The sequence below is a fragment of the Dipodomys spectabilis genome, unplaced genomic scaffold (assembly GCF_019054845.1).
Source record: "Dipodomys spectabilis isolate Male_0828 unplaced genomic scaffold, ASM1905484v1 ptg000175l, whole genome shotgun sequence".
NCBI lineage: Eukaryota > Metazoa > Chordata > Mammalia > Rodentia > Heteromyidae > Dipodomys > Dipodomys spectabilis.
Window position 1 is genome coordinate 7,793,635 of NW_024870852.1, and position 19,579 is coordinate 7,813,213.

The window sequence follows — 19,579 nt, forward strand, 5'->3', positions numbered from 1 at the left end:
AGGACAATTTTATTTTTAGCTTTTTTTTTAACTCAGGGGACGCCATTTTTAATCCCTTTGAAACACTGGGTAACATCTATTACCTTTCCCCAGACTGTTTAAAACAGCCACTTTTTTTTCCTTTCAGCCTGAATTACCTTTTGAAAAATCTTTGAGCTCACAGGACAATTTTTCCTTAATGCAAGAATTTCAAGCACTAGTACTGTGCTAAGAACCCAGACATACCATCTTTATGCTTTTTTAGAAATATATCTAATTGTAAACTAGTGTTGAAACCAAATTGCATCACATAAACCTTTCTCTTTTTTTTTGGTTGGTTGTGGGTCTTGAACTCTGGGCGTGGGCACTGTCCCTCAGCTCTTGAGCTCAAGGCTAGCACTTTACCACTTGAGCCACAGCACCACTTCCGGTTTTCTGGTGATTTATTGGAAATTAGAGTTTCATAGCCTTTTCTGCCCGGGCTGGCTTAGAACTGTGATCCTCAAATCTCAGCTTCCTGAATAGCTAGGATTACAGGTGTAAGCCATCAACACCCAGCTAAACCTTTTTTTTAACCCTCACTTTAAGGTGTTTTTTTTTGTCAGTTGTGGGCATTGAACTCTGGGTCTGGGCATTGTCCCTCAGCTTTTCAGCTCAATGCAAGCACTTTAGCACTTGAGCCATGGTACCACTTCCGGTTTTTTGATGGATAATTGGAGATAAGGGTTTTACGGACTTTGCTGCCCAGGCTGGCTTTGAACCATGATCCTCAGATCTCAGCCTCTTGAATAGCAAGGATTATGAGCATAAGCCACTGGTACCTGGCTTCCCCCCCCCCCCCAGGGGAGAATGTGAACACAGTTCCCCACTACCACAAATTATGCACATTTGGGGAAATCTCAGGGATCAGCACATCCAGAGTGCAATGAATAAGCCTCGCCCTGGGAAAACCACTTCATGATCATGGTATCTCCCCTGCCAGGTAAGTATGTGGCTTTAAAAAACTTTTTAATCCGGGCTGGGAAGGTGGCTCAGTGGTAGAGTGCTTGCCTTGCATGCCTGAGGCCCTGGGTTTGATTCCTCAGCACCACATAAGCAAAAAGAAAAAAACTGGAAGTGGGTCTGTGGCTCAAGTGGTAGAGCGCTAGCCTTGAGCTGAAGAGCTGAGGGACAGCGCCCAGGCCCAGAGTTCAGGCCCCATGACCGGACCCCCCCAAAAAAAACAAAAAACAACTTTTTAATCCATCCCAAGGGGCAGTTTTAGAAATACCAATCACATCACCCACTTTACCATCAGGTTTCCAATGTCCATCTTTAAAGAAAAAAGAGGCAGGAAGAAGATGGGCACCTGCCCATCCTACAGAATGGGCATATACCATGTTAGCATTATCCCTACTGCAGGTCCTCAGCTCCACCCAGACCTGAACTCCTCCCTGCCCTAGAGGTCCTACCATATAGCTAGCTACTCCCTCTCCCTGCTCAAACTTACCTGTGAATGGACCTTGCTACTAGCCCAGGTAGCCTTGCTACCCACCTGGATAGGGGCAGATGCCATATTGCTCCCTCTCCCGGGGTAGATATGGCCCTTCTAATAAACCTTATAATAATCTTTCTCCAGTGTGTGCCTTCCTCCATGTGGTTCCCTGGGATGGTCGTGACGGATCCTAACATTTGGTGCTGAAACCCCAGCAGTTCTGGGTGGAGCTGAGGACCTGCAGTGGGGATAATGCTAACACATCAGACTCCTTGGGGTTAGATGAATTGCCTTAATGCTAGCTTACCCTCTTCCACCATGGGTGGACTCCCCCCAGGGCCTGTCCCACAATGCACGGACTCCTCCTAGGATCTGTCCCACCATGCATGGATTGGCTGAGCTGAACCTTTTGCCAGAACACCCCTCACCCTCAAAGATAGGCCTTCTATTGACCCATTGTAAGTTTTTCCCTGTCCTTTTTTGATATCTGACTGAGAAACCAAGCAGTTTAGACAGCCAGAATGGGCAATGTCTTTGGCAATGATAAATAAAACCACATTTAAATTTCTGACACTTAGCCCCAAATTTTAGCCGTGGAGGCAAATCTTAAGTTCCCAGTGCCTTTTTGCTAAGCCAGATAACTTGATGATAGTGTAAGCAGCCTTATATATTAAAATACCAGACTTGTTTTGATTTTCAAATTAAAGAATCTTTAGAAAACCTTTTAACTATAGCTCCTCCTTAAGACAATGGAATAATCCTTTGAGACCTCATGACCTTTTTGGAGTTTTAAACCTAAATTCATCCATTTTTTACTTTTTTTTTTTCTGATCCTGGGGCTTGAACTCTGGGCCTGGGCGCTGTCCCTCAGCTCTTCAGCTCAAGGCTAGTGCTCTACCACTTGAGCCACAGTGCCACTTCTGGCTTTTTCTGTTTCTGTGGTTCTGAGGAATCAAACCCAGGGCCTCATGCATGCAAGGCAAACACTCTACCACTGAGCCACATTTCCAGCCCTCATCCATTTTTTTTTCACATCATACTGACAGTTTTTATCTTGAACATCTTTATACACATACATATACATACTTTTGTGAACAAAGATTTTAAAGCACGCAAAATGAATACTAGCCATAGGTATTCCAGTGGCAGATATTTTTTGCCAATTATTCTTACAGATGACCAATGTTTAAGACAAAACTTTCTTTTTTGGGGGGGGGTCCAGTCATGGGGCCTGAACACTGTCCCTCAGCTCTTCAGCTCAACCACTTGAGCCACAGTGCCACTTCCAGCTTTTTTCTTTTTGCTTATGTGGTGCTGAGGAATTGAACCCAGGGCCTCAGGCATGCAAGGCAAGTGCTCTACCACTGAACCACCTTCCCAGCCCAAGACAAAACTTTCAACAAATCACTTTAACATTCTCCAGCCCCATTACTCCAGTGCTTGTTTGATAGCAGGCACATTAGCATATCAAATACCTTTAGTGTAGGAAAGTTGGATAGGGGTCCTCTGGAGCTAGACTCAACCCACCCAGTGGCTGGACAGTCTTTAGACCATTTTTTTTTTTTTTTTTTTTTTTTTGGTCAGTCGTGGGGCTTGAACTCTGGGCTTGGGAGCTGTCCTTGCACTCTTCAGCTCAAGGTGAGTGCTCTACTGCTTAAGCCACAGCGCCACTTCGGTTTTCTAGTGGTTTATTGGAGATAAGAGTCTCATGGACTTTCCTGCCTGGGCTGGCTTTGAACCACAATCCTCAGATCTCAGCCTCCTGAGTAGCTAGAATTACAGGTGTGAGCCACCGGCATTCGGCTTAGACCAATTTTTTTTTTTTGGTCCAGTCATGGGGCCTGAACTCTGGGCCTGGGCGCTGTCCCTCAGCTCTTCAGCTCAAGGCTAGCGCTCTACTACTTGAGCCACAGCGCCACTTCCGGCTTTTTTCTTTTTGCTTATGTGGTGCTGAGGAATCGAACCCAGGGCCTCAGGCATGCAAGGCAAGCACTCTACCACTGAGCCACCTTCCCAGCCCGCTTAGACCAATTTTTGACTAGAGCATTTTATGTATTAATTTACACTGAGGCCAAGATTAAACCTGGGAGAACCAAGACTGATGTTTGCATCCATCCTGCCCCCAATTGTCTCCTGACCAGGTTGTAACTTCAGACAGATTGTTAGAAAAACCAATTTAGGCCTGTGGTCACCCTACCTTACCCCTCCACCACCTACAACTGCAACTGTGCTGGAGGGGCTGGTGATCTGGCCCAGCCAGAGGCTGAAACTTCTATTTTCCCACAGATGTCCAAAGGAATAACAAAGACACCGAAAACAAGAGTCCACATTTATAATGGGTACCAATTTAAAAACAAGACAAGATGAAACTGAAGGCTTAGTTGGGGCCTAGTGAGCCCCCAGTTCATCCCTACTCATGAGAACTCTGAGTCTGCCAAGTAGGCCTGCCACTCCCACTCAGCAAACTGAATCTAGAGTCTGCTGAGTGAGCCTGCCACTCCCACTCAGCAAGCTGAACTCCCCACTGTATAGTATGGGAGCACTACCAGGTGCTGGATAGGCAGTCCAGAGATGCCTAACCATGGCCCTACACTGGGTAGTCTCTCACCCTACCATGACCAGACCAGATGCCAGTGAGGGCCTCCCCCAACCATGCCCTTACTAGCCACTGGGTGAGTAGTAACACTCAACCATGACCCTATGGCCAGTAATCTTTCATGCTACCCAGCCCTATGCTGGGTAGTCTCTCATCCTACCCTTTACTGTACCCTCACAGTACCATTGTTCACTTGGAGGTCGTGGATGGGTTATTGCCTGCATCTGCTCCCCATTGTCTCCACTGTTCCACATGGTTCAATTCCCAGAATACAGAAAGCATGCAGACAGAAGACAAGATAGAGACTTGCTTCTGGAAGATTTTTTTTTTTTGTCCATTGTAGGGCTTGAATTCTGGGGCTGGGCACTGTCCCTCAGCTCTTCAGCTCAAGACAAGCACTCTACCACTTGAGCCACAGCACCACTTCCAGTTTTCTGATGGTTAATTGAAGATAAGAGTCTCACAGACTTTTGTGCCTGGGCTGGCTTTGAACCATGATCCTCAGATGTCAGCCTCTTGAGTAGCTAGGATTACAGGCGTGAGCCACCGGCACCTGGCTCCGGAAGATTTTTGAGTGACTCCCAAAAGATTTTTGGATGGCATGTCCAGCATCTGTAAGCTGTCTGTTAGAGTGGCAGAAAGTCCATGGGGCCCTGGAATGTCTCAGGGGGAGCCTCCCTTGTGGGAATTTCTGCCCCACTGCAGCTGACTCACTAAGGCCATCCTTTAGTGTGGTTTCAAGGAACCCAGGTGCCCTCCTTGGTACTGGAGTCTTGGTGACTGGGATCCCAGATGATCCTCCATATGTTGTATGGTATAGTATACCTTAAATCAGAAAAATAGAGAAGGCACCTTTTGAGAGGTCAAATTTTGGAGTCTTTATTGGAGTGCTAGCGGTCTACAGGTGGCCAATTACAAAGAACTGCAGCCTGGAACAGAACTTGCACCAAGCTTTTAAAAACAAAGGCCACATGCTGGGTGGAGACCAAGCCTTAGCAAAGTATTATACATAAACACAGCATAAGGAGCAGGGCTCCCCTGGAGCTAAACAACACAATGTATCTATATATTTCCCAAAGCAGGGTCCTCCTGGCTGTACCCATTGAAGCAGGCATCTGAAATTCAAAGGTTGGCTTGTCTCACTTCTAGGCTTTAAAGCTGGGTGGACAGCCCCCCATCTCTTTCCTAGGCTCTAGGATAGCTGTGTGTAGACAACAGCTCCCAGCACGTGGCCAGGGGCCAGAATGGCTGTGACTCAGTTTCCTGACTTCACTTTACCCCACTCCGGATGCTTGAAGCCAATGACTTGCCTGACTCATGAAGGATTGACTCCTGCCTTATCTCCCCACACCAAGCAAGACACCAGGTACACAGGAACAGGTTTGATCACAAACCTGTCCTCAGGCCGGTTATCCCAACCTAGGCCTGGCGGAAAGTTACCGTCACTCCAGGTGGTTGACCTTGAGCCTAGCCAAACGTGATCACCCGTAGCACCCAAGTAATTACAGCCTGATTTTTACTCCTTTATTTCCTTGTTAAGACCCATATAAGCTGGACCCCAGATCCAGTCCCACACACAACCTACATTCCCAGGAGCTTGTTGGGTCCCTAGATGTTATCCTTCAATAAACACTCTTCGCCTGTAGAAGATGGAGTCTAGCCCTTTTCCTTTCTTCTCCATTGTCCTAACTCCCTGCTGTCCCCAATTTGACAAGAAGGGTTCAGGTGGGGTGCCCTTTAAGCTCCAGAGCTAGGACCATGCTAGTCTTGCCTGAAGACCACATTCTTGCTGAGTTCTTTCCCTGCCCTGTCCTGATGCCCTATCTCCTTTTCTCCAGAAAATGCTTCATGTTCATTTCAGACTCTTCCAGGGACTCTCACCTCCTGTAATGGGCTATGCTGTATGCTGAATGAATTGTGGAGCTAAGGGTAATGTAGCACCATCTTCTATCTGGCTCTGCAGAGGGAAGTTAAGGCCTTGTTGGAGCTCTTTTTCCTGCTACTGCATATTCCAGGCTTCCCCCATCCCACCCCACCACTCCAGGCACATGCAGGCATAGACATATCCTTCTAACACCTTCTGCTTCTGAACTGCTCCCCACAGGGAGTGGATTTGGAGAGATTCTGTCCAACATTTAAATTTCATTATGGACTTTTTTTGTTTCAAGTAAGACCTAGAGAGGGGACACCTCTGCCTCATTCTACAATGACACAGAGCGGTGTCTGGTGGTCCCTTGGTATTTGCTCCTGATCTGGTCTGACCCTGGGAACTTCCAGGGCTCTGTGATGGAGAGCCAGCAGGGACCCCATTTGACAAGTTTGCCAGGTTTGGGCAGGACCAGCAGCCACACTGCCACATTTTAGCAGCAGCCACAATTTATCTTGGCAAGGTGAACTTCTAGGCTCAGCTCCAAAGAGGGGCCTGGGGAATGGCCCAGACCAACTGGCTTTTACCACAGAAGCCGATGCTGGCTGGACTTGAGCAAGTGCCAGCCCCAAAGTGGTAGCATCTTCCCCCATCCACCTGAAGGGGGACTCACCCCATTCTGGGTGAGTGCATGAGTGCATGAAGGTTTGGGGTACAGTTCATGGATGGAGTCTCAAGGGAGGTACATAAGGGAAGAGAATCAGAGCAGAGGGCTTTGCTGCTCCTCACTGGTCCCAAGGCAAGCCTTTAGGAACTGTGCTTGTGGAGGGGGTCTGGGGGTCCCTGAGGCTTCTGCCACCCAAAGCCAAGAGCACATTTGAGCAGATTTTAGTCTCAGGCTGACAGATGAGGGAGGAGAGGCTTTGGAGAACCAAGATGCTGGATGCTGGGCCCCAAAGGAACAACAAACCTGCTCTTGGATGGCATTTTCCTTTTCCCCTTTTAAATAGTTGGCTCCCTCTTTCCCAACAAATAAAATCATTTAAAAGGAATGGATAAAAACAGTCATGTTTCTGTTCCTGCCCTGCTGGGAAGCTACTTCTGTATCTTTGGAGTTATGAAATCTCTTCCACTCTGCAGAGTCTGTGGGGAATCTGCACCCAACACCTTCTTACTTCCTACTTCCCTTCCAGCTCTGAACCCAAAGCCCTCCCAGACCCATCGAGTTGACATTCCATGCTCCTCTGCCAAGGTTGAAATAAGGCAGGGGGTCTAGACAGCTCACTTTGTAAACTGAATGAAGGAAAGAGCTTCTAGAAAAATCAATTCAAAAGGGCTCTTCTGGATTGTTTGTGTGTGTGTGTGTTGATCCTAGGGCTTGAACTCAGAGCCTGGGTGCTGTCCCTAAGCTTTTTCACTCAAGGCTGGTGCTCTACCACTTGAGCCACAACTCTACTGGCTTTATGGTGGTTAACTGGAGATACGATTTTCATGGACTTTCCTGCCTAGTCTGGCTTCAGGCCATGATCTTCACCCCCCAGCCTTCTGAGTAGCAGGATTACAGGAGTGAGCCCCTAGCCCCCAGTATCTTCTGGATTTTCACTAATAAAGAGGACCCATAGCTAAGAGGTTGAGCTAGGTTAGAGGTGAATGGCTAACAACAGGTTAGACTCAGGTAGAATGACTTAGTGAGAGAGTAATTTGTATTTGTTCTTGTCTTTTTTCCTCACTTGTTCCTAGGAAGTAGCAGAAGCCAGCATGGCAGGAAGAAGTACTGAGGTGGTTGGTTTCTAGATCTGTTCTTTAATTTTATTTTTTATTTTTGGTCAGTCGTGGGGCCTGAACTCAGCCTGGGCACTGTCCCTCAGCTCTTCAGCTCAAGGCTAGAGCTCTACCACTTGAGCCACAGGCCCACTTCTGGCTTTTTCTGCTTATGTGGTGCTGAGGAATCCAACCCAGGGCCTCATGCATGCAAGGCAAGCACTCTACCACTGAGCCACCTTCTCAGCCCCTTATTTTTTATTTTGTTTCCCAGATGTCTAGCTTCTGAGGACCCATGGGCACCTTCTGCAAGAGTTAGGTCTCTGGGGAAAACAGCCCCTCTCCCCCTTCCTCTTCATTTGCCTGAAACCAGTAGTCAGCTGACTGTCTATCACTTGACTGTGCGCAGTGGATCCCAGGCTCTGAAGTCACTTCCTCATCTGCTGAGGTTATCTCCTGAGCCACCCCAGTCACACCTCCTTCAGACAGTGAGAGGTTCTCCAGGCTCTGAGATCCCTTCCACATCTGCTGTGCTCCCGCCTCCCCTTTCCCTATATAATCTGGCTCGACATGAGTCCCCTCCTCTCTCTTTTTCCTTCCCCTCCATCTCCATGGGCCTCCATTTTGTGTGGGCTGAATTATATGGCAATTTCCTTTCTGGTGAACTTTACAGTACAGATCGAAGAGAGGGACAAAATAGGCTATTTGTTAACAACTGAGATACCTTGCATATAGGACATATGGTATATGGTAGTCTACTGTCAAACATGTAATTAGTTAATGCAAAGATTTCTTATCAGACACATAATTAATATTATTCATCACACTGAAAGAATAATGGAGAAAGTCATTTGATTATGCAGAAAAACATTTCAGAGAATTTGGAATCTAGTCACAAACATTTAGAAAATTAGCAACTGAAGCACATAGTAAACCAAACATGATGTCTACTGGTGAATTACTAAAAGCCTGCCATCCAGGATCAAGCACAAAACCCTATTTTCACCAGTTCTATTCAATATTATATTGAACAATAGGCAAGAGAAGTTGATCAAAATAAAATAAAAAATAAAACTCTTTGTAGATGACAAAATTGTGTATTTAAAAAACATACATGGAAGTGGCAGCACAAGTGGTAGAATGCCAGCCTTGGGCACAAAGAGGCTCAAGGACAGTGCCTAGGCTCTGAGTTCAAGCCCCAGGACTGGCAAAAAGGAAAAAAAAGCAAAAAAAAAAAAAAAAAAAAGGAAACATACACTTAACATCTGTGGACAAAACATTACTATAATCAACCTAAGCAAAGTTACTAGCTCCAATATTATGATACAAAAACATTTATCTATTTATTTAGCAAGTCTTGGGCTTGAACTCAGGGCCTGGGCATTGTCACTGAGCTATTTTTCTCAAAACTAGTACTTTACCACTTGAGCCACAGCTCCACTTCTGGCTTTTTGGTGTTTAATTGGAAATAAGAATCTCATGGACTTTCCTGCCTGGGCTGTCTTTGAATGCAATCCTCAGATCACAACTTCTTAAGTAGCTAGGATTACAGAACAGAGGCGGGGAGAGGAGGAAGAAAAAGAGAAGAGGAGGGGGGGGGAGGAGGAGGAGGAGGAGGAGGAGGAGGAGGAGGAGGAGGAGAGAGGGGAGAAGAGTGTTGAGTTGGCTTATGGTTCAAGCAGTGTTTTGAAACCTTTGAGGTCAGATATAATGTCTCATTTTAAACTGCTCATAGCATTTGACTGCCCCCAGTACCAAAACGTGACTGCTGTCCAGTTAGCTTTTGTGACTAATGTAGAGTTCTGCAGAAGCACAGCCTGAGCAGGCCCTGGGGAGGGGGAATTGCTGGGAATTGAAGCTGAGTGGAACACGGCAAGGATAGACAAGCCTTGGTGCTCTTGTAGAACAGGCTGCAAGCAGGAAGTAAAGGGGAGACCAAAGCAAGCACTGAATAGGGCGAGCTGTTCAGAGGCAGGAAATTCCTCTATCATGGGTCCTAGATGATACAACACCAGAGAAGAAAGTGGGCAGTTTGGAATGGCAGGAACGGCCCATCTTTCTTGGCAAGGTTGTTTGTTAAGCAGGCTGCAAAGCTCAGGGTAAATGGATTGAAAAGGACAATGTTTCCGAAGGCCAGAGCCAGGGCTGACAGGAAGTATGTCTCTGAAGGACAACTAGGATTCTTCTGGGAGTAGGGGAGGATGAATGGCCCAGGAATCTTCTTTCTTTATTCCCCTCTTCTCAAACTCTGAAGCAAGAAAGCCAGAAAGGGCCTGGGCATAGGGAGGAGGAGTTGGAATGTGGCTTGGAGGAGCAGCCTGGGAGCTAAAGGCTGCCCCACCTACACCAGGTAAGTCCTCTCACTCAGGGCCTCTGCCTCCAGGTAGCATGTGCTAGGCTCCATCTTGGTTCAGTATCATTCTGACAACCCTCACCTTGATCTTGGCTAGCCAGTGGAGGGAATGAGTCCTTAGTGGTCTGACTGTGTCCCAGGCAGAGCTTGTAGGGCACAGCTCATCTCCTTGGTCCTCAGGCTAACCTGTTCCATGCCTTCCCGTGTCCTTCCCCACCCCCAAGAGCAAGCATGGGCAGGGACTATTGCTCAACACATCTCTGAGGTCCTTTAAAAAGCCCAAGGTGCAAGAACAGTGCCCAGGGATATGATTCAGAGGGTTTCCATGAAAACTTCAGAACCACTGAGAAAATCAGACCCACACCAAGGAAGCAGGCAAGAGAAGCCAGGTGGCCACCTGAATCTGGTTTATTGTTCCAGTTTCTCCAAACTTAGCAGAACGGTGGATGAAGCCACTTGGGGGGGGGGCAGCCAGGCCGTTCAGTGGGGCCAGCCAGTCAATGTATGTGGAGAGTCATAGTTCATCCACTGGAGTAAGACTCAAAATTCAGGAGACCTGGAACCCCCTCTTCACATCCTCCATGCCAAAGTCCCCAGGAGAGGCAGGATGTGGCAAGCATGGGTGTGCAGGCCTCAGAGGAGGTAGGGGCAGCACAGCCGTAGGGTCCGACAGCTGTGGAAAGCTCCATGGGAGCCTGGCTGGGGCCTCCGGAGGCTGCTGGGCCCCGCCCTGTTCACTGGAGAGAAGTTGGGATGCTGGGCCGGTTGAGATGGGTCAGATGCAAATAGGACCTTTCTAGGTCACCTCTCCCTGAGCTGTGCTATTTCCCATGGTCCCCAACCTCTGCTTTCCCCACTGGCATCCATCTCTTCCAGAGGAACTGACCCAGTGAGTGAAGCCCAGCACCCCGGCACCTCCCTGGCATGCTCTCTTGCCAAGAGCGTTAGCACAGTGTTGGGGTTTTCAACCAGCCCCAAGAAAGGGAGGTGAGGGAAACCCGTGGGGCTGAGGAGGGCTTGAGCACAGGGGTGGGAAGGCCTTCCCTGCTCAGCTCAGGGATTGAGGTCTGCCCACAGTCCTGTATCTCTTTGTGCTGCTATCCAGGGTATGAGTGCAAATCCCAGAGGGGCCTCCAGTCCGGGCTCAGTGGGGGCAACACCTGTGGACCTGATGGGGAGAAAGGGGGAGAGATGGTCCTGGAGGAAGACTGGCTATAAGGGATAGGAAGCCACTGTCCTCCTCCAGGTCAGCTTGAGCCACTAGGGTGGGTTTTGTGCCCTGGCTAGTTGTATAGTGGGTCCTGAAAAGGGAGACCTGGACCCAGTTCCCCATCCCTACTAAGGCCTTTGAGACAGAAAACCCATCCCAATCAGCAGAAGAGGCAAGAGCCAGCCAGGTACCTACCGTCATTAGGAGTATGCCAGACCCTGGAGCCCCCGGGCTGGAGAGTGGAACTTGTCAGAATCCTCAAAAGACTGGTCTGCGGTCATCAAGGAGAAAGGGGCCCTAAGCCCTGTGCAGCTGGGTGACCTTACCTGTCTGTCTCTCTCTGCGCTAGAAACAGTAGGCAGAGCATACAGCATTTCTTACAGGCTATCAGCCACCCCTAGCCTTGGTCTGGGGCCAACACAGCAGATGGAAAAGTGAAAGGTACCCCTCCAGGCTTCTCAGTCCACATCTTTCTTTTTTCTCTGGTCCTGGGGCTTGAACTCAGGGCCTGGGCACTGTCCCTGAGCTTCTTTTGCTCAAGGCTGGCACTCTACCACTTGAGCCACAGCATCACTTTCAGCTTTTTCTGAGTAGTTTATTGGAGCAAAGAGTATCATGGCCTTTCCTGCCTAGAATGGCTTTGAACCACCACCTTCAAATCTCAGCCTCCTGAGTAGGATTAAAGGTGGCACCTGGCTCAGCTCACATTTTTTTTCTTCCCTCTGTGCCTTGGACACCAGGCTTATTTTCTTCAGAAGGCCTGGCTCAAGGTAAGGAAGCAGATGACCAAGGACTAAGTAAGGAGAGAGGCCAGCCTCTGATCATTGACACATGTGCACAGCAGCAGCCTCCTGTGTGCCGTCCACATGTGTGAACTAAATGTATTGCCTCACCACTTCCCAGACCTGCCTAGCCCACTCTTTGCCTCCCAGGGCTGGCAGAAATCACACACACACACACACACACACACACACACACACACACACACACACACACACACACACACACACACACACACACACACACACACACACACACACACACACACACACACACACACACACACACACACACACACACACACACACACGCGTGTGCTGCCCTCTGGTGGACACAGGAAGAAGGCATGCACTCCATGTGAGTTCCTCCAGCTCTGAGATAAAAGTTGAGTCTCTTCTCTGGATGTGAGCTACCTAGGATGGTTTCCAGGCCTTCTCATTCTGGGATCTCAGTTTCTTTCCCCTTGGCCAGATGAGAGTGTCTAGAGAGAGTCTGGCACTTCTAGCTGTGAGGCCCAGGAAGTGGCATCCAGATGGGCTTTCCCTAGACCCCTTGCATGGGGCCACCGGTGAGAGATAGACAAGAGTAGGGCCCACAAGGGCACTTTTCCGGCCACTATGATGCAGCATGGATGGCTCACCTGTAAGCCCCTCTCCGTGGGCTCTGGGACAAGCCTGGGGTGGGGAGCTGGGTGGGCGCAGCACAGGGGCGAAGGCGCTCCTCTGTTTGACAGCGGAGATCATGTTGACAGGCGAGAAGGAGAAGACGCTGGTGGTAGGGGCAGCAGCCGGGAGGGACATGGAGGAGGCAGCCGCCAGCGGGGGGCTAGAGGGCATGACTCCGGGTCGGGGCGGGGAGGGGCAGGCGCAGCAGGGAGGGTGGTAGGAGACACAACAGGGAGACAGCACCAGAGTGAGCAGCGAGGTTGGAGTTCTGCATGGGGCAGCGGGCCCCTTATGGGCTGCTGACCACACTCCAGGCTCAGATCTCTCTGGGGGAGGTCTTGGGTCAGCCCTTGCCATTTTGGGGAGCTCTGAAGGCTGAAGATGACAGGGTCAGACCAGGTGGAAACTAGACAGTAGGGAAAGCCCTATCTCATAAGAGATGGTCTTGAGATGAGTAGCTTGAGATTCCTGCTGAAAACCACTAGGATTCGGAGGTGCAAATATACATTTAGGGCCCTGGGTTGCCAGAGCTAGAGTGAACTTTCAGGGGTCATGACAGCAAGAGTGATAAGTCAGGGATGAAGTTTAGGGGCACATATAAGTTTCTGTTAAAAAGTTTCTCTGCCAAGGCCCATACAAGCACCCAAATTTGTCCACAAATATGCTCTCCTCCCCAATACCCCTTGTTAAAGGTCTGTCTCTCTGCTTCCCTTCCTAGGATACTTGCCAGCTTATTGCTATCTCTGTCATCTCCATTCTAGACCATGAAGACTTACATCTCTCACCTCTAGCTGGCTAATTCTAAAGAAAAGCAAGGATGCTATAATGTCAAAACTTGCTATTATCCAATTCTATAGCCATTCAGGGCCTCAGCTTGCCTTGCTGGGAATAGCAAGAGAACTTTGTGTATACATGTTTACCTGTGCCATCTCCTGGAGGCTTTAGGCCTCACTCTAACTTTGATACAATGATGCCATCAACAGCTTCCAAAAATGTCTTCAGCCTATGGTCACCATCTCCTTTAAGATAATTTACTAGTAGCTGGTGAGGTCATAGAACCCCATGGAGCACTTGAAATCAATACTAGAAAATGTACTACATTTTCCAAGGGCAGAGGTGAACACATATTTTGTAGCTTGGGTAGTAATGGGCATGATGGGTCATTCTAGGGTTGCTGATGGCTGATGCAGAGGACCAAGTGGAGACTCCGGCAGATAGTCCCAGGCTTCTGGCTGGGGCAGTTCTAGCACTGTTTAGGAATGTTCTGGGAAAGTCAATGGAGAAGATACCCCATATAGTTGTGTCCAAGCATCCCGCACTGAGCAGTGGATGGGAAACTGGGTAGGTATTTGCCAAGACAGTATCATGAGGTGGGGCTGGCCTCTGAACATGTCCATGGTGTCCTGGCTGAGACTGGATGTAGAGCTTAGGTAGCTCTGGAATTCTTGTTCTTGCTGCATGGGGAGACCGGGGGCGGTCTGGCTTCTATCCCTGGGTCAGTACCTTCCTCCACTGTGTATATAGGAAGAAGTCTGGGGGCAGGGGAGATTCGAATCCCAGCGAAAACTAGGAAGAGGCTGGAAGTGAAACAATAGAACCCAGCCAGAGCAAAGGGTGGGGCAGGAGAGCCATTGGGAGGGACATGGCAGGACTCTACCCCGTGTAGACTCTGGTTGATGGATCTTTGGATGGGTCTCCAGAGGGATATGCCAAGTTGAAAACCCTAGCCAGAAAGAACAGCACCCAGGATACAGGACCCTGGGAAGGAAAGTTAGGCAGGTCTGTTTTCAACAATGCAAACAGGATAAGTAAGGGAGAAGTGAGTGACCTGTAGACACAACAACCTGCTTCCTCGTACACAGCTGTCACTACTTTTGGTCTTTGAAGACTCCCGGACTTTGAGGGACACCCTCACCTGTGACTGATAGGGAGGCTTCTTGCCAGTGAGCAAGGGCAGAGCAATCTCCAAGCTCAGTGCATTGTAACACCATAGGCACACAACCAATGCCTGATGAGTTTCCATTGGAATTGCAAAGTACTGGAGGACCATGCAAAACATAAAACTATCTTTGGATGTCACTCACCCATGACATCAAGATGCCATCTATGTAGGTTTTTTTCTTTTGGGGGGGGGGTCATATGGCTTGAACTCAGGGCCTAGTTGCTGCCCCTGAGCTCTTTGGCTCAATGCTAATGCTCCACCACTTTGTGCCACAGCTCCATTTCCGGGTTTCTGGTGGTTAATTGGAGATAAAGTGTCTCAACAGCCTTTCCTGACGGGGCTGGCTTTGAACTGTGATCCTCAGATCTCAGCCTCCTGACTAGCTAGGATTACAGGTGTGAGCCACCAGCATATGGCTGCCAATTTGTAGTTCTGATCTGCCCTCCCCCAAGAAGTCAGAGGGAGGTTTCCACCTACAGTGGAGGCTGGGCCTTCCCAACAATACATTCCTCCTGCATTTTGTCTGCCTCTTTATGCACAGCAGCACGTCCAGATCTGAGACCCGCCTCAGGCAGGGGATGGAATTCATCCTTTCTTTTACTTTAGAAACTAAAGTTCAAAGAAGTAACTTGCTGAGTGTCAGACAGCTCCTGATCTGGGCACTCCAATTCTGAATACGGGTCTGACCACCCAGAACTTGCCCCTTGAGCCTGACTCCCCTACTGAGGAGGGCAGTCCTATCTACCACCGCCCACCTGGCATCGTCTGAGATTGCTGGGGGCGCGTGGGGGACCAGCAGGAGCCCTGAGTTTCCTGAAGCGCCCGGGAGGGGGCGCCAGTCTCCTTCCGAAGTCCCAGCGAAAACCCGAAAGGTGGCACCGGGTTTCAGCCCAGGTGCCCCGCAATTAAAGCAGGCTTCGGGAGGGCGCGCGGGCTAGAGGCGACGTGTGAAGGTGCAGTCAGCAAAGGAAGCTGAAGGTGCTAGAGAGCGTTTGGCCGTAAAACCCGGGACCGCCTGAGGTCCGGCGGCAGGGACAGGTCCCATGGCGCCCCGATGAGGCTGGCATTGATGTCCCCCCCCCCCCCCCCGGCGTCCCCACGGCCCGGGTCCCGTTCGACCTCCCCAGGCCTCGGGTCTCCCTCCCCGCGGGCGGGGGAACACTCACTAGCGAAGGGCGAGGTGGCGGTGGAGCCATTGAGGAAGCTAGGGGACGCGGGCACGCCAAGGCCGGCCACCCCCGGCGTGCCGTAGCCGCCGATGCCGGCTCCAAGCCCACTCCCGTAGCTGCTCTGCTGCGAGCCGGGGCTGGGCGCGAACCCGCGGGGGGACGTGCTGCTGCAGCTGCGGGCGTAGCCTGCGGGAGACCGGACATCAGCGGAGAGGCACTGGTAGAGATGGGGTCCGTCCAGGCGCCCCCAAAGCTTGCAAGGCGCGGAGCGGAGGGGCGGGGCGGGCGAGACGCACCGGGCTCGGGCCCCGGCGTGGCGTCCCCGACGGCGATGGCCAGCGGGCTGCTGAAGGCGTTGATGCCCACCATGGCGGGGTGCGCGTGGCTGGGCGCCAGCGGTCCGAGCGGCGCGGGCGCGCGGGGGGCGCTGTACAGAGCCTCGGCCACGTCGGCCGCGCGCTTCAGGAGGAGCTCCTGCGAAGACGAGAGCAGGGCAGGGCGGGCACAGGCGCGGGCACCGGGCGCGGGGGGCGGCCCCGGGCCGGGCGGGCGCGGCGCTGGGAGGCGGGCGCAGGCGGCCTCATACCTGGTTACTGCTGGGCATTCCGTACAGGGCCTCCGCCAAGTCGGCCGCCCGCTTCAGCAGCACTTCCTGAGGGCGGGGGGAGGAGGCAGCGCGACGGAGGGACGGCCCTTGGGGAGCCCCTCCTCGCCAGTGACGCACGGGACCCCCGCATTCCCAATCCCATCCCTCTCTCGAGTACCTTGGGCAGCCTCTCCGGGTCTCCGGGGTGTCTGGGAATGACTTTCTGTAGCCTCTGGAATCCGTAGTCGATGGTGGGTTCGTTCAGGGCTGGGGAGAGGGGAAGGTGACGTTTGGAGCACGCCCACACCCAGATCAGGATTCAAGACATAAAACATGCAAGCTACCAGTCCAGAAAGTTCCCTGCGGGCCTCCCTGTGGGTGGCCTAAGTCCTTGTGTATTCTTTCACTCAGCAAGTATTTACCTATCTAGGCTTTGTGCCAGGCTCTTAGCATCAGAACACATGCATTGTACAATCCTTCTACAATTCAGGGGAAAAAAGGAAACTGAGGCCAGAAGTGATGCACACCTGTAATTCCAGCACTGGAGAGGTAGGAGGCAGGGCAATCCTGAGTCATAGCCTGGATTACAAAAGGAGACTGTCTCCTACACCGCACTTACCCCAAAGATTTTCAAGCTTTTATATTTTCTAGTGGAAAGGCTCTAAGGACAATTTTCTATTTGCATTTGGTCACATCAAACTACTACTACTACTACTATTTCTGTTTATAGCTGGGTGCGGTGGCTCACTTCTGTAATCCTAGCTACTTAGGAGGCTGAGTGAGGATGGTAATTCAAAGCCAGCTCAGCCAGGAAGTCCATGAAACTCCAATTAGCCAGCAAAAAACCCAGAAGTGTCCAGTCACTGGTGGCTCACGCCTGTAATCCTAGCCACTCAGGAGGCTGAGATCTGAGGATCGCGGTTCAAAGCCACCCTGGGCAGGAAAGTCCATGAGACTCTTATGGCCCATAAACCACTCAGAAAACCAGAAGTGGCGCTGTGGCTCAAGGGGTAGAGCTCTAGCCTTGAGCTGAAGAGCTGAGGGACAGCGCCCAGGTCCAGAGTTCAAGCCCCACAACTGACAAAAAAAATCAACAACAAACAAGCAGAAGTGGAGCTGTGGGTTAAGTGGCAGAGCACTCAACAACCTTACACAATAAAGTTATGGTACAGCACCTAGGCTTTTTCAAGCCTCAGTACTGGCACACACACACACACACACACACACACACACACACACAGAGGTTCTGTTTATTATGGTTTGGATGTACTGTCCACTGTATCTATGACCATTAGAGGTTTGCATGCACCCCATGCACAAAGGCTGACGACCACCTAAGGACTTACTGCCACCTAGGGTTGGAGGATGCAGCAGACTGGAAGGGCTCCCCTGCCCTTCCCTTCTCCCTGCCTTGCCCCTCCTCTTCCTGATTTGGTCCCTCCCTCCCCATCTAACCTACCAGTCTCAAAGCTCTCCTTCCTCTCTTTCCAATTCCAGATGTAGTGAATTTCCTTTAGTTTTCCTAATAGCACAAAGCCTTCCCTTCCTAGGTTTTACATGGGCCAATCCTTCTCTCATGACCTCCTTTCCTTTCTGCCATCTATCTACACTCTGTGACCAAGGTTTTCAAGGGAGGATCAAACTGTCTATCAACGGTGTAACCTCACCTACCTACCTACCCATGCCACCATGCTCAACCTTCCCAGGATAGACCAGAGCCCCACTAAGCTATCTGTGAAAGTGGTGGTGTGGCAGTGAGAAGCCAGGGCTTGGGCTAGAGGAGTCTACCATACATCTCCCCATGTTTTGCTTTGGTGTCATGCAAGAGTGTGTGTGTGTGTGGGGTGCACAGAGCTAGGCCCGGGAGACCCAAGACCCTTGAAAGATTTGGGGAGCAAATGCTCATTGGGGGCATCCTTGAAATAAACATACTCCTGGAGTGGCTCTAGACCCTGAAGGGGGAAAACATCCTAGTGAGAAGGAAGGCCTAAAGCAGAGAGAATGTTCCAGAAACATCTGAGGAGCCAGAGGCGAAAGGAAGGAAACAGAAGGCTAGGGAAAGAAGGATGGTGCTAGGAGTTGCTGTGTAGTACAGGCAGGAATGGCTTGGAAGGGCGTGGCCTCTGCCTGGGCGTGGCTTGGGTGTCTGGGCGTGGCCACCCGGTAGACATTCACGTTTGCACTTACTCTCTAGGCACTTACTCTCCTGACCTTGGGCTTTCCCTCCGCCACCCGATTTCTTACCTGTGTAGACAAAGCGGCCGGGGGCTCCCTTGCAAAATTGCTTGGACTTGTAGGAGAGGGTCACCTCCACTACCCCAGGGATGTGTCGCGGGGGTGTCTGCACCCGGATGGCGTGGGGCGTGATGAGCTGCGAGGGGAGAGGGGAGGCCTGCAGGTCCCGTCCCGTGGGAAGGGCCCAGCCCCGAGGCCCGGAGGGAGACGGGCGGGGGTGGCCCACCTCGCTCCACACGAGCACGTTTCCGAACACGACCTGCAACCCGTCGAAGAAGTTGTCGCCGATGACAATCACAGTGGCGCCTCCCGTAGTCCAGCCCTCCCCGGGGCTGATGGCCTTGATGCAGGGGGTGGCAGCTGGGAGGCAGGAGAGGACCCAGGTCAGGGGACCGCGCCAAGGGGGGACCAGGGGCTGGCCAGGGCTGGGCTGGAGGGCCTGACCTTCGGAGGGGTCCAGGCGGCGGGCCCTGCGGCCGTGCTTGGAGTTGTTATGCACAAACATGTTGTCAGACACCGCCAGCACGTGCCCATCCACGCTCACAGTCGTGGACACCACCACCTGTGGGGAGAGCCAAGGCTAGTTTGGAAAGGGCCTGGGGGAAGGGACTGTGGTGGGGAGGTGGCAACCTGAGGTGGGTGTCAGGATGCCGGAATTCAAGGTCCCTGAGTGGAGAGAGGGGGCTTCAGCTCCTCAGGTTGGAGCGGTGAGATTAGGATCAGGTCCCACCCCCAGATGAACTGACTCCTAGGAGCTAGAAAAATTCAAAGCTATGAGAAAACCAACCAACACAGAAACAAGAAGTACCTCTGGCTTCTTGGGCAAAAAGGGTTTCCTGTCCTTGCACTGGACGCCCAGCCCCTATCCATAGTGCATGCACACACAGGGGAACTCTAGAACCCATCAGCAAGCTCTGAGAAGGAAGCTGGGGCTGCCTTCTCCCACTATCCCCCTGTGCTGG

At 51.2% G+C, this 19,579-nt stretch overlaps 1 protein-coding gene and 1 pseudogene across 1 annotated transcript in view; both read right to left on the reverse strand.

Annotated features, from left to right (window-relative positions):
- Positions 1-819: 819 nt before the first annotated feature.
- LOC122120569 lies at positions 820-969 on the reverse strand (annotated as a pseudogene).
- A 9,491-nt stretch (positions 970-10,460) lies between these two features.
- The window catches only part of Ebf4 (EBF family member 4), a 43,670-nt gene continuing 34,551 nt past the window's right edge, over positions 10,461-19,579 (reverse strand). Inside the window, exons 9-17 of the mRNA XM_042694535.1 lie at positions 18,844-19,179; positions 18,627-18,753; positions 16,561-16,649; positions 16,383-16,448; positions 16,093-16,270; positions 15,794-15,982; positions 12,661-12,858; positions 11,436-11,511; positions 10,461-11,198 (exon numbers count right to left, since the gene is read on the reverse strand). Of these exons, the coding sequence (XP_042550469.1) occupies positions 11,441-11,511; positions 12,661-12,858; positions 15,794-15,982; positions 16,093-16,270; positions 16,383-16,448; positions 16,561-16,649; positions 18,627-18,753; positions 18,844-19,179 (1,254 nt within the window). The 3' untranslated portion in view covers positions 10,461-11,198; positions 11,436-11,440. The remainder of the gene's footprint in view (positions 11,199-11,435; positions 11,512-12,660; positions 12,859-15,793; positions 15,983-16,092; positions 16,271-16,382; positions 16,449-16,560; positions 16,650-18,626; positions 18,754-18,843; positions 19,180-19,579) is intronic.